The sequence below is a fragment of the Haemaphysalis longicornis genome, unplaced genomic scaffold (assembly GCF_048455015.1).
Source record: "Haemaphysalis longicornis isolate Haplotype H1 unplaced genomic scaffold, Haemaphysalis longicornis Haplotype H1 scaffold_2, whole genome shotgun sequence".
In the NCBI taxonomy this organism is placed as follows: Eukaryota; Metazoa; Arthropoda; class Arachnida; order Ixodida; family Ixodidae; genus Haemaphysalis; species Haemaphysalis longicornis.
In genome coordinates this window covers 114,672,614-114,687,583 of record NW_027526295.1, presented here as the reverse complement: position 1 = coordinate 114,687,583, position 14,970 = coordinate 114,672,614, and the positions used below count along the sequence as shown (strand labels likewise).

At 47.0% G+C, this 14,970-nt stretch overlaps 1 protein-coding gene across 2 annotated transcripts in view; it reads right to left on the bottom strand.

Annotated features, from left to right (window-relative positions):
* The window catches only part of LOC144169128 (xaa-Arg dipeptidase-like), a 62,255-nt gene that overhangs the window by 31,363 nt on the left and 15,922 nt on the right, over positions 1-14,970 (bottom strand). For both annotated transcript variants that reach the window (XM_077698157.1, XM_077698156.1), the window contains 2 exons: positions 14,220-14,369; positions 5,701-5,830 (listed from right to left, as the gene is read on the bottom strand). In XM_077698157.1, the coding sequence (XP_077554283.1) occupies positions 5,701-5,830; positions 14,220-14,369 (280 nt within the window). The remainder of the gene's footprint in view (positions 1-5,700; positions 5,831-14,219; positions 14,370-14,970) is intronic.

Genomic DNA, 14,970 nt, shown 5'->3' with positions numbered 1-14,970 from the left:
GTTCTTTGTAATATGTTTTTGGCCCACATTGATCAATCTCTGGAGCACGACCTTGAAGGAAAGGTACTGAAGGTTTTTAGATACGTAGACGACTTCTTGATTATTTTAAAAGCATCATTGTTAACCTTACCTGTTTCTGAATACATTGTCACTGCTAACGAGATTTTAGAAGTGTTTCAACGAGTGGGGAAAGGCCTCTCTTTTACCAATGAAATGCCGAGCGATAACTGTCTCCAGTTTTTAGACCTGAACCTCACGTTTTTACCGGATCATGTATGCTGGATTTACAAGTCAAGGGTACGTAAAGGGTTGTTGCCTTATGAGTCTGCGCACTCAAAGACTGTGAAAAGGGCGGTTGCTATGGCATGTCTCCAAGGAGCGCTTGTTAAATCTTGCCACCACAGGGTGCGTGAAAGTTTTGTTGCCCAGGTGTCCAGGTTGTTAACTGCTGGTTTCCCTCTGATGGTGTTGATAGCGGTGGCTGAGTCACTGCTGAAAAAGATCAAGTGTAACCGGACCTGTGAGGCTGACGCTCCTAAGCGAAAAACCCCTGTAGTTTTGCCATATGTCCACAAAGTAGCGCACAACCTAAAAAATGTGGCCAACAGGCACGGAGTGCCGGTAGTCTTTTCTGCCCCTCGTAAGTTGGCTGGCTTATGCCCCAAGATTCTAAAAGGATCCGACAAGGCCGCAGCATGCCAAACGAAGCATGCTACACCGTTTGTGCGTTGCGCAACGGGGGTTGTGTATTCTATACCGCTCACTTGCGGGAAGGTATATATTGGGCAGACGGGGCGCTGCATCAATGACCGCCTGAGGGAACACCAGCTTTCAATAAAAAACAAAACAGGGTCCCACCTTCCGCACCATTGTCATGCCTGTGAAGATAAGCCATGTCGGCCGTTGTTAAATGAAACTACAGTGCTGGGCAAAGGCCGTGATCGAATCGCCCGAGAGTTGATGGAGGCGTTTTTTATACGCAGGAATGACGAAAATTGTGTTAGCGTGCCATCCGTTGCTTTGTACGGCAACGAATTTGAATTTTTAAAGAGGATGGTGCACTGACAGGAAAAGATAAACGAACTGGCTTCTGTGTGCGCATGTGCCAGAAATGACATATATTCTTCTTCATTGTTTCAATAAAGTTAGTTGTGAGTCTGCGCCTGTCCTGTCTACTTGTCACGGTCCTGTCTTTTACGAGCAGTTTTTTCTACTTTCATGATGCTGCACCAACTAGCCCAACAAAATGCTGTACTACCCTGTTCTGCTGTCGACAGAAAATCTGACCTGGAAATTTTGTGGCTGATTTGCCATGCTACTCCTCAAACATTCCTACTCGGGGTGTGCTACAGGCCACCGAACACCAATACAGGTTTTTCACATGATTTAAACAATATAATGAGGACACTCACGGCCACCTACCCTACCGCTCACATCTTACTTTTTGGTGACTTTAATTTTCCGAAAATTGATTGGCATAACCCTGCACTCTCGTCGGCAGACGATGTCGAAACGAAAGATTTTATAGACGTTTGTTTCAATTTTAACTTATCTCAAGTAGTGTCAGAGCCCACGCGCATAGCAGGCGGCTGTGCTAACATCCTAGATTTAATACTAACCGACCGTCCGGATTCCTTATCGTCAATTTCATACCTTCCCGAAATTAGTGACCACAAAGTAATACATGCAGATTTTTCCTTCCCTCTTGAGCGGCGCGACAAACTCAAGAAAACAATTACCTTATACGATAAAGGTAATAATGAGGCCATAAACAACGAGCTCGAAAACTTCTTTCCAGTCTTCGAACATGGCTTTCATTCCCGATCTGTCAACGATAACTGGGGGATCTTTAAAAGAAAGATGAATGAACTAACTGGCAAATTTATCCCCACAAAATCATTCCGTAGCACGCCGCCGAAACCGTGGTTTACAAACAAACTAAAGAGACTAGCGAATAGAAAAAAGCGCCTTTTTCGCACAGCAAAAGCAAAAGAAACGCCTGATGCTTGGGCGAAATACCACGCAGCCGAAAAAGAATATACTACCGCTATTACTAACGCGAAATATACGTTTTTGAACAATGATTTACCTGCCCTGCTAACCGATAACACACGAAAATTCTGGCAAATCGTGAACCCTCGGTCTACCAGCACCATCCACCTTACTAATGACTCTGGTCACGTGCTTTCAGATAATAAATGCGCTGATGTTTTTAACGCCGCATTTTCATCTGTATTTACTAACGAATCTAGCGTACCTTCCCCTCCTGCCCCGGTGCTGATGACATCCTGTATGTGTTCAATTGTTTTTTGCTAGATGGTATTTCATGTGCTATTCAAAACATGAAACTGTCCTCATCAGGTGGCATCGACGATATTAATTCAAAAGTGTTAAAAAACATCCATGAAACCATCTCCCCATTTCTGTGCTTGATGTATGCGCAGTCGCTCTCCAGTGTCCACAGGCATTCTTCCTGATGACTGGAACATGGGCAAGGTCGTTCCCATCTACAAATCAGGTGATAAGAACTGTCCATTGAACTACCGTCCCATTTCTTTAACAAGCGTCCCGTGCAAAATCATGGAACATGTCATTTACTCTCAGATTGTAAACTTTCTAGATTCTAACAACTTTTTTCACCCCAGCCAGCATGGTTTTAGGAAAGGATTCTCCTGCGAAACACAACTAGCAATATTTCTACACGATTTGCATGCTAACCTTGACAACAACTTACAAACTTGATTGATTGATTGATTGTGGGGTTAACGCGCCGACGCAACGCAGGCGATGAGGCGCGCCGTAGTGGAGGGCTCCGGATTAATTTTGACCACCTGGGGATCTTTATCGTGCGCCGAAATCTCGTACACACGGCCGTTTTTGCTTTTCGCCTCCATCAGAAAAGCGGCCGCCGCGGCCGGGAATCGAACCGGGACCTCGTGCTCAGCAGCGCAACGCCTTAGCCACTCAGCCACTGCGGCGGGGTACAACTTACAAACTGACGCAATCTTTCTTGATTACGCAAAGGCATTCGACACAGTACCCCACCAAAGACTAATGCTAAAACTATCCCAGTTAAACATAGACCCAAGTGTACTAAATTGGATCAAAGCATTTCTAACTAACCGTTCTCAGTTCGTGCATGTCAATAATAAATCTTCCGCGTATCTCAAAGTAACATCAGGCGTACCTCAAGGTTCAGTTCTCGGCCCCCTCCTGTTTCTAATATATATTAACGACCTACCCCTCAGCGTATCCTGCAAAATCCGCATGTTTGCAGATGACTGTGTAATCTATCGGACAGTAGCTAACACTCACGACCAAACTCTTCTCCAGAAAGATCTTAACCACATTCAAGAATGGTGCGATAATTGGCTTTTGTCTCTTAACCCTAACAAATGCAAACTTGTTACGTTTTCCCGCCGTAAAAATCCTTTAATTTTTTCTTATCATATCGCCAACGTCCCAGTACAGTCGCAACCATCCTTCAAGTATCTTGGTGTAACATTGCATTGCGATCTTACTTGGAATGCGCATATTACTAACGTCATTTCATCGGCAAATAAAACTCTGGGCTTCTTGAAGCGTCACCTACGTCATGCACCAAAACATGTGAAGTTGCTGGCATATCAGTCCCTCATCAGATCAAAACTCGAATATGCCTCCCTCATATGGAACCCGCCCCAAACATACCTCATTAACGACCTGGAATCTGTCCAAAATCGCACCGTTCGATTCATTTATTCGCAGTACTCGTACGACATCAGTGTTTCATCCTTGAAAGCACAATCCGGTTTATCACCCCTCTCTGTTCGCCGTCGTATCGCCACCCTTTCCCTCTTTCATAAATTTTTTCATTCTTCCCGCAATGCAGCTCCTTACATCCTCCCCCCGACATACATTTCACACCGCACAAGCCATCCACTTCAAGTGTCCCGTTATCGCAACAGAACTGTCACTTTTTCCGCTTCTTTTTTTCCCCGCGCCGTCAAGGATTGGAACGACCTTCCCTGTTCCATTGTTTCAACCACCTGCCCATCATCCTTCATTGCAAATGTTACAAATCACCTGTGCTGCGAAAATTAATGTGTTCAAATGTTTTCTTTTCCTGTGTATCCACCCCTTATGTAATACCCCCCAGTGGGGTCCTTAAGGAAATAAAAATGAAATGAAATGAAATGTGCTGCGTAATACCACTTCAAATGAAATAAATCCTGGTTTCCGAAATTATATGTCCCCTCCCCTATAGCCTCTCTAATTAAGCGAAACCAAGCCATTACGGAAATGTTTACAGCAATACATGCATTTAACTGGGACCGCGGACCTGAACCGAGGAAGCGCTCAGTAGTACGCAGAAACTACACGATGCGGCACAATGAGAGCAGTGCGCTTTCTCGCAACGCGGTCGCTGTGTACGAAAAGACGCTACAGGCACGCCCAGAGATAGGCGTGCTTCCCAGCAAAGCAAGCACGGCGCGCTCCCGCGCTGCCAGACGACACGAAGCCGCGCATCCAAGCTTACTTGATAAACAAGGAAATTTTCACATAATCCGAGAGGTAATTTTAGTAAAGTACCGCTATCCACTATAATTCATGTCGTACTAACTTTGTTGTTAGAAAACGTACAATTTGTAATATAATCAATTGTCACAGTTAGATCGTGTATGGTAAGCGTACGCTTGAGCACGAAAAGAACTACGAAAGACACCTGGTCCTGTAATGTGGCCACCCGCCGCGGTGGCTCAGTGGCTAAGGCGTTGCTCTGCTGAGCACGAGGACGCGGGTTCGATTCCCGGCCGCGGCGGCCGCTTTTCTGATGGAGGCGAAAAGCAAGAACGGACACGTGCACGAGATTTCGGCGCACGTTGAAGAACCCCAGGTGGTCAAAATTAATCCGGAGCCCTCCACTACGGTGGCCGAAACCTAAAGATGATGATCCAACTGTTAAGTGCGCATGCGTTTTTATTCATACACCGCAGTGATTTTAGGCTACCGCATTCAGTTTCGGCGGAGTCGCCTGGCGTCTATTGTACGTCGGGGTAAAAGCTAATACTCGCTGCATCGACTTTTTACTTGTGAAAGTAGAAGCTTGGCACTTCCGGTACGATGCTGAATGCAGGTTAAGGAAGGTAAGTCACAGCGCCTCGCACATAAACCAATCAAACAACATTTTTTTACCCAGAACTATGCGGGAACCGATCTGAGAGAACATTGTAACTATGAAAATCATGAGAATGCTGCAAAAAACAATCGCCAGTACTGCTTGGGCTCAATACCCCGCCTCGAGGGAAAGAATCCCACACTCTACAACTCCGTAAGACGGTACCGCGAGTTCATTTCAGGCGGTGCTCGAGCGAATAAGTGGAGCGTTCAAAGTGCACCAGTAGATTGCGCTAGTCGCAACACCAATTGTCGGGCTCGTACCCAGCTGTAAACGGGTTGTCGCTGGCAGCGCAGGAGATATATCCGCAATGGGCCAGCCACGCAGTGCTAATTGGATAACTCTACCGAGGCGTTGCCATTCGGTTTGACTTCCAAAGCTGGATTAGAGAAACAAATCTAACTTTCTAAATGATTTATAGTAACTGGGGTACCTTGTGTGCACTGTTGCTAACATCTGGTATGATTTTGTACACCAATTTAAGCAACACGCGTAAATTTAGTGCAAAACACAACAACAAAATGTGTCGTAAGGAAGCTCACCGTGTAGCCGGCAGTCCGGCCAGAGACGCTCTCTCAACAGGGACAGGTTAGCGTAGGCGAGAACCGCGGCATCCATGGCACGAGGCTCCACACCTGCTGGGTCGTCGGCAGCTTCAAATACTACGCCAAGCTGCGGAAGGTAACGATAACGTGGCGTTGGCGTTTATTCTCTGCAGAGCCCCATTTGTATGCTCACGCTGCATTCAGAAGAGTTCCGTAAGGGGACGTTGGGGCGTTAGTCATTTATCAAACAACCCGGCTTGGGGTTGTCGAGGCGAAAGAATTTTCGGGCCCTCTCAATGCGCTGACATTCTTAGGCGCCCGCCGCGCCTACAAGCAGGCATTTACTGGAGGTCTGCCGAAACGGGGGAGACAGCTGCCGCTCTCACTGTAGTAAATGCGATAGCCTGCTGTTCGGGCGCCGCGCCTATTTTAAATGTGGTTGTGATGAGGTGTCGCTGCAGTAGCGAATCAAGAGCGGTCAATCCGCCGAATGCTATGCGCATATAATGTACGAGGAAAAATAAGGAGATAAGATTTTCGGGCTCGAAGGCAGCAAGACGGGCACCCTCGTGGTGTAGTCCTGAGCCCCGTCACCGACGCTGCTGCCCGAACCACAACCCGCCTGTCAGCGAGACGACGGCCATCCGTCGAGTAGCAGGCCCGACGAATGTCTCCAGCGTTACCGCGAGAATCACGTACGCCCGAGAGTGAGCGGTGCGTCGGTGGCAGAGAGCGCGGGCCGCATTTCACTCTAGCCGTGGTGCAGACCTGAGCTCTTCCCTCCAACCGCTTGCCATTGGCCGCCGTTCCGTCCTTGTCCAGCGACACAACTCCTCAACGACTATAGTAACCTGCTTGGCGGCCAGACGGAAAAGTGCGTCTCAGATTCGGCGCATCGGAGATCGTCTCGAATCTTCGATCGTCGGCTGTGAGCGGATGACTTCATAACTTTGTCGCAGTCATCCGCACCTGAGTGTTCCTGCGTGAAGTTGGTCCGTGTGGTTAAGAGCCCATTCCCGCTTTGTACATCAATCCAGTTATTACATTATTTGGTGTGTGCGCGTGCGCGAGCATATAGTCCAGGTTCATGGCTTTATATACGTGGTCTGGCCCAATATTCATTACAGTGGTATGTGCATCAGTGTGCCGCGTGGTCGCAGTGGAAATTAAGCGCTAAGTGAGTGTAAGTTTATCGTACTTCGTATTCCTACTGAAATGCCACACCACTCCCTCGAAGGCAGCGCAATAGTCTAGTGTACCTAAAGCACCTCTCCCATAATCGTGCCTTGGTATTTTTAATCATGCATGACTGAGGCCGAACGAAAATATTTCTTCGCGAAATGGTAGAATCAGTTGGCTGTAAGGAGTTGAGAATCCTTTCAGTACCAAAAATAAAATCGTAATTTTTCCCCCTATTGCGGTAACAATTAACGTTCCGCAACTGGAATTGCTGAGTGGCGAAGTATCGATAACCACAGTGATTAAGCTCGAGCTTAACAGCTGTTATCTTAGGACTACACAGAACTATTTCCTTTTACGATTCAATGGCATCATTCCACATAGCCCTGCTTACAAGGTGCAGATATAGAATTTGTATAGGTGTTGTTTGCATTCATTTGAGGCATTCGACTACGGTTAATTCGGCTGACAAAGAAAGTAGAAAGTCGCATTAAATTGGTGAAATCAGCATTAGAATCCCGAATTCAAACGTAAAAAGTGCGTGATGCTCCGTAGCTGAGCACTTGTATTTTAGTTCAACCGCAGAAACGGTTCAGTACACCACTTCGCGCTTCTGAGCCATGGGTTCAGTTGCTCGCCAGTGCGATTGTTTCTTTGCGCTGCAGATACAAAATGAATAGACGCCTTGTGCACAAAATTGCACGGCACGCTAAATAGCCAAATATGTCCTAAATATAATCCGCAACCATATACTGCAGCGTGCCTAACCAGACGCCTAAGTGTAGCAAGGCCAATTAAAAACAGGATGTTCTATTGCAGGAACACGGACGCTAAAAAGCAAGCTGGCCTGCATCGGCACTTTAGTTTTTCGTGAATGCAAATAGAGAACTCGGAGCGTTATTAGTAGGTTTTTAATATTAAAAATTACAAAAACGTAGGCACAGGCTCCGCCGCCCCTTATACTTTAGCCCACAGAAATTGGTGACATCGCAAATCCCGAACTCCTGGAACTGGATTGTTGGAGCTCGCCTAAGCGTTCTCTATGTAATAAACACGGAGGCAGCGTCACGTACTCAAAAAATAAGTGCACCTGGAAACGTTGGCGGCACACGTGCGTTTTAAGAGAGACGAACATGATGTAGCAAACAAGATTAAATACGATGCCGCTCCGCGGGAGGCAGGTATTGCTTTAATGTCGCTTCCGTTGGATTGTTCCTCTTCCGGTACATGCGCAGACAAAATGTACAGGCGGGTGAACGTGACATCCTATTGTGCCTGCTTAGTGAATGTACAACGGGTATTGGCGGTGAGATGTTTCAGTGGCGCCCCCTGGCTCTGACGTCAGCTTAGGGACTCGCGCCGCTGTAGTGTGCTACACTTGCGCCGCTATCGCGCTGCTGTGGTCCGCTTGTGAGGGGCAGCAAAGCTTAAGCGAAAAATCGCCCGCTTTGGCCTTTTAGGCAATCAAAAAGCGTATTTCCAGTAATTCAGTGACTTTTCCAGCTTCTGACAACTCTTAACAACTTCAAGCTGTATACCGCACAAGTTTGCAACGAACGAGGAGAGAGAGACCAACTTTCTTCAGAGCATCGGTCATATAATCGTGTGTCGTCCTTTCTAGCTTATTTGCGAGGTTCAGGGCTCAGAGCTCCTCTATAAGTATGCAAAATGCGTTGGCTCCCGTAAAGTGCTTTCGAGATGTTCTTATGGAGACTCAGTGTAACGCTACGCACCAAGCAGCGCGTCCCTACACGCGCATCTCAAAGCAGGAAACAACGCTGTTGTCTTCTATTTATTTAGTTGTTGTTGACTTGTATCAGGTGAATGTTTTTTCTATGCTTAACGCATTAATTTTTCTGCACCGCCACACACGTCTTATTTGGAGGTTTGGGGATGCTTGAGAGGCGCACATAGTTCGTGTGGATATTTTCTTCAGGCTGTAAGGCATACACTACCTTCTTCAAAAATTGGCTTTCAGTACGGCTGCGTACAAGAAGGTGCATATTCGCAGCGTGCATTTATTCACTTGCAAATGCAATGAGAAGGCAAATGCAATGAGAAACAGCGCCGATGACGTTGTCCAGAGTACTCAAAGGCGACTTTTCCGCCCCGAATTTATATCGTAACTAAAGAACTGAATCTCAACCGGAACAGTTATGACATTATTACGGTGTTGAAGGCTTGATATACTCGCTTAGAAACACAAGAAATAGTGTACGTGCCAGTTTTCAGTATTGTTAAGAATCACAATCAATGAATACCTCCAAGCAACTATTTATTGTTTTCCCACCCCTTGAGGCGTAAAGAGCAAATCCTGGTCTAGTCGGGGGGATGTTCCACGAACTGAAAAAAATTACTCTTACTCTTTGTCCTGGGCTGAGGAACCCGCTCACTAACCAGCTCGATTTTACTGATAATGTTTTTTTTCTCATCCTCCTTCTCCTCGTACTCATGAGTGCATGCAGTGTTACTATAACGCATATCTGAATATTGGGAAGCCATGGCTGTCGGAAATGTACCGTAATGACCCTCAAGGCCTGAAGAAACCTATTGTTACTGTATTTTTACCGTACACGTTACCCGCTTCGCTCAATAATCCTCCGTACTGGTTAAAAGCCTGCACCAGCACACGCCTATTGGCGGTGAGATCTTTGAGTGGCGCCCCCTGGCTCTGACGTCGGCTTTGGGATTCGCACCGCTGTCGTCTGCTACACTCAGCTTGTGAGGGGCAACAGTGCCTGGGCTAGATAGAAATTGCCCGCTTCGTTGCTGTAGTGCGTTGAAAAGCGTATTTCTAGCCCCTCAGTTATTTTGCCAGCTTCTGATGCATCTGAATAATTTGAAGCAGTATCCCCAACAAGTTTGCAACACACGAAGAGATAGAGAACAATTTTCCTCAGACTATCGGTCAGAAGATCGTGTCTAACTCGTCCTTTCTTGCTTATTCGCGAGGATCAGCGATCAGAGCTTCTCGATAAGTGTTCAAAATGCGTAGGCTACCCTGCAGTATTTTTTGATGCTCCTATGAAGACTCAACAGTCTAATACTACGTACCAAGCAGCGGCCTCTGCACGCTCATCGCACAGCAGGAAACAAAGCGGCTGTCTTCTGTTTCTTTCGTTGTTGTCTTGTATCGGATTAATGTTTCTTGCTTTTTTTTCTGCCCAACGCATTAATTTTTCTGCGCCGTCACCAACTTTTTATTAGGAGGTTTCGGGATGTTTAGGAGCCTCACAAAGGTCGTGTGGATATTTCCTTCATTTTGTATGGCATACGTTCCCTTCTTCACAAATTTGCTTTCATTACGCTTGCGTGCAAGAAGGTGCATATCCACAGCGTGCTTTGTTTATTCACATGCAAATACAATGAGAAGGTTTGTGCTACGCCATTGCGATCGCGCCCTAAACAACGTGGTCCACAGTACTCGAAGGCGGCTTTTGTGCTCCGAATTTCTATCGTAATTATATCGTTATCATAACGAACTGACTCTCAACTCGAACAATAATGACATGATTACGGTGTTGAAGGCTTGATATACTCGCTAACTAACGTAATAAATAGTATACCTGCATATATTACAAGACTCGAAACCGAAGAAGAATTCCAAGTAGCTCTTTATCGCTTTCAACCCTTCCAGGCGCGAAGAACAAATCCTATTCTACTCGGGATGGCGTTCTATGATTTGAAGAAAATTACTTTTACTCTCTTGTCGTGGACTGAGGACCCGGCCCACTAACCAGATCGATTTAATTGTTAAACAAAGTTTTCCCCTCCCTCGCTTAGTCCTCCTCCTCCTCTTGAGTGCAGTTTTCCTATAACGCATATCCGAATATCGGGAAGATATGGCTTTGCAAAATGTTCCGAAATATCCGTCCAGGTCTTAACAAACATATATGTGTTACTATAAAACGAAGACATGACTCGTTTTGCTCAATAAAACTTCATACTGGTTAGATCCCTGGTATCGAATCAGCACGCGCGTATATACACACTGGGTGATTTGGAACTTAACCTACAGTTTTTGCAGTCTATAGTGCATGTCGGCAGACTTTCATGCCTGGACAACGTAACGTGATGTGACAAAACGCGTTCGAGCGTTCGGCAAGGTTGCAAAAACTGTTTTACCTTTCATATGATTACCGGGAATCGTAATGCCTTCTGGCAAAGCCAACAGCCCTGAAGGCCTAAAATTTGTTTTGGTCTTCCATTTTCGGTGTTGTCGGTTATTAGCAGCCGACTGTTCCTTTTGTTCGAATGCTTACTTGAGAAGCTGACGCCTAGCTCCGACTCTTCGCGCTCCGCACAGGACCTGCTTCGCAAGGAATGGGGTGGCGCCGGCAATGTTTCTCCCGTAGCGGTACCCAAAACTATACTTTAATTGACACCATGAGCTAGTGTATGAGATTTTAAGCCTATTATTATGATAAAAAGTTACCCACACGCCAATTCTGGCGCGGACAAGCATCAGACATTGACCGAGCGCAAAGAAACAGCAGGGAGAGCGACCCTGAGTGAAGCAGACGACAAATGCCAGAATCCCTAAGCTGACGTCACGGAGGCGTGCTTCGCAGCGCCGCCTGTGTTCGCACTCACTGCCAATACAACAGCCAGTGGTGAGATTATTATTGCGATCGCCTGCTCTTCTGTGCATGCCCGTTGCGCCTGTATTTCCAACACCTTCTCGCTGGCGGCGGTACCTTACGGGAATGTCACGGCATAAATACACAGTGCTTGATATTGAACTGTGTCTGGACATCACTACACCAGCATGGAATTACAAAGACACTTCCAATGTTTGTGCTGAAAGCAAAAGCCAAGGAGAACAAGCTTTCACAAAAATACCACAAATCATGCTAAGTCGAGCCCAGCCCACTCTGAGGGATTTTCGACGTGCTGAAAAAAAAAACACGCCTGTAGAAGTAAAAACGCAGAATCTTTCATTCAAAACAAAATAAATAATTCAGCCTTTCGTGTCCATTTTCGTTTCATCCTTTGTACTGGCGCAACTGAAACAGAAAAAAGAACCAAGAAAACAGGCTCGCCTTTGTGGATTATCACCAGCTCGCCCGCTGTGACGTTATTGCATTATGAATTGTCAATTTATTACTTCTATGATGTGACGTGATGGCGCGGCGACTTTCTTGAACTGACATGCATTATCTCTTTCTCCCTCGGCGCTAGAAAACGTGATGTTAGCGGAGTAGTACACCGTACTATGCAGCAGTCTAAGTTACGTCGTCGGCATGATCCGGCTTGTGAAAGAAATATTTGATGCAGGCTTTGTAATTATAGATTGAAAACCCGATCAAACGAAGTCACCGTGAACCACGAATGATCTCGTTGAATGGAGAACATCGTAAAGTAGGGGCTCTCAGTTTACAATAGCCTCCCTGGAAACATCGAATTTATTAAATCAGTGATTCTTTAAATTCGATGTTTTAGGAGTTGCGCATTCGAGCAGTCACCACGACATCGTAATTGCGGTGGCAGTCGCTTTCCGCTAATACACCAATAGTTCGCGGTGAAAATATTAACAATAAAACGCTGGGGTTTCTGGGAAACAATTTTATTTTCTGGCGACGAACCCTGTGATTTCTGCATGGGTGCGTTTCGTTGGCATTGGGCAGGCAGACTTTTCGTACCAAACAATGGCGTTTAAGCCGTCCTCGGTTCCTTCATGACGTGATCCCCAGAAAAGAACCTGAGCAAGTAAATACCATCCATCACCTAGCCTAGAGCGGGCACAGCACATTCAGCAGTTTATGAGTCGTTAGCACCATCTGGCACCTCTTGTGCGCCGGAAACCAACAATTTCTTCATCGCTCAAACCCTCCGTCGTGTCAGCGTATGCTTCGGCGCTGAGATTGTGATGGAAGCTCAGATCTGCTGCCACCTCGTTAAGCCGACGAAACTGTTCCCAGGAACTGATTTGATTGATTGGCGCGGCGACTTTCTTGAACTGACATGCATTATCTCTTTCTCCCTCGGCGCTAGAAAACGTGATGTTAGCGGAGTAGTACACCGTACTATGCAGCAGTCTAAGTTACGTCGTCGGCATGATCCGGCTTGTGAAAGAAATATTTGATGCAGGCTTTGTAATTATAGATTGAAAACCCGATCAAACGAAGTCACCGTGAACCACGAATGATCTCGTTTAACGCGCCGACGCAACGCAGGCGATGAGGCGCGCCGTAGTGGAGGGCTCCGGATTAATTTTGACCACCTGGGGATCTTTATCGTGCGCCGAAATCTCGTACACACGGGCGTTTTTGCTTTTCGCCTCCATCAGAAAAGCGGCCGCCGCGGCCGGCAATCGAACCCGCGACCTTGTGCTCAGCTGCGCAACGCCTTAGCCACTGAGCCACCGCGGCGGGTTTTCCCAGGAACTGGGCGCGGCGTGCTTGAAGCCGTTGACTACGACCTGACGCAATATTCTTGGGGGCATGCGTACAAATCACATTCGAAATTGCTCCTTTCACTGCGAAGCAGTGTATGTGTAACGCCCGCGGTTTTCATACCGGAGAAGCCGCTTTACTCGGCGCTTTATCGCTGAAGCCGCTCTACTTTACAAAAGCAGTTGCCGATTTACTCGTGCACGTGCGGGTAGTGGAGGGAGAAAGACGAGGCGTGCACACGAAGCTATAGATTGCTTGCTCTTACTGATAACATGTTCGTTGTTCTGGCGGGAGGCGTACAAGGGGACGTCAAACAGCCGAATGCGACCTGTATGGTGTCTTCACTGATCGAGTGGATTGCGTTGTGTGTTACATAGAAAGTGAGATGCCTACGATGTGTGAGGTAGACAGACAGCCGCATGTTTGTCCGCAACAATAAAGCTCAATTCTTGTCAAGTTTCATTCAGCTAAATGGCTAGCAAGCGCTCAATCGCGAATTACAAACAAACGGGGTTTGTTTCGTACACTCCGTGGACCGCGTCCAGCTTCGCCGGTCATGCATCTTCACTGAATTGAAGGGAGCTAAGGTTTTAACTGTGACTGCTTCCCGAAATATTTTGTTAAATCGAGAATGGCACTGAAGCCATTTGTTAGTTCGAGTTCATGAAACATTGAGCCGTACAGGCATCCGTGGAGGAATAAGAAATCGTTCGTTCAATCGGGAAAATCGTAAGAATGGATTACGGTGTATCGAATTTTGATTAGATAGCAATGACGTATGAACTACGTGATCGTAAGAACTGTTATTAGGTCGAGTGCATCGCTTGCTGAAATAACCATTGTGTTTTCAGACGAGTAGTTTAGGTGCGACGGTGGCTTGTGCGCGACAGTTATAAGACTAACGTGCAGTGTTAGTTATTCAGCCAAAGCAAAAACACTGACCGTACAGCGGGCTGACAGCAGCAGCCTCAGGCAGCTCCAATTCGCCGGGTGAGCCATGAGAGCAGCGTCGACGTCTTCAAATGCTCCGGCCTTCAGGAGGAACTCCTTGCCCATGCCGCCTTCTTCGGCAGGCGTGCCCAGTACCACCACCTCGTTGAAGAAGACCGGTCTCAGAAATTTGACATGGGAGAGCTGAAGCTTACTCGCGTGCCTGACTGCTGTGACATCCTGTTCTACGCCTGACCTGAATCCATTTAAGCAGAAGGTCCGATATCACAGGATAAACGAATTTCAAAAGACTGTGCGACACTTTTTTTGCAGCAGAGCTCTTAAGCTTTTAGTCCCACCGTCAAGCGTTACCAGAAAAAAATATTAAGAAATGCCGAGTGCAGGTGAGAGTGTCCTTCGTGAGGAGTGCCTGCCATCGTCCATTGGCTTCCGCATGGGCCTGCGCCACGTGAGGACCTCGCAAAAACCCTAGAAAACATACCAAGATCACGTGAGCATGTGCCTGGTCAGGAGAGCCAGGCGTCAGCCAGCTGGGCCTTCGAGAACTCTCCCCAGCGTCTGTGGCCTGACCTTTCGCGTGCTGCTTTACTGCCCAGTTCACGTGCGTTCGTGCCTGAAGTCGGGGAGCAGACCCCCAGTTCCCGCTAGTGACGCTCAGTTCGCGAGGCCTGTCTCCGCCTGTTGTAGCGCGTGCTAACGCGGTCCACTTTGGGGGAGATGTTAAACCCTGCGGACAAAACAA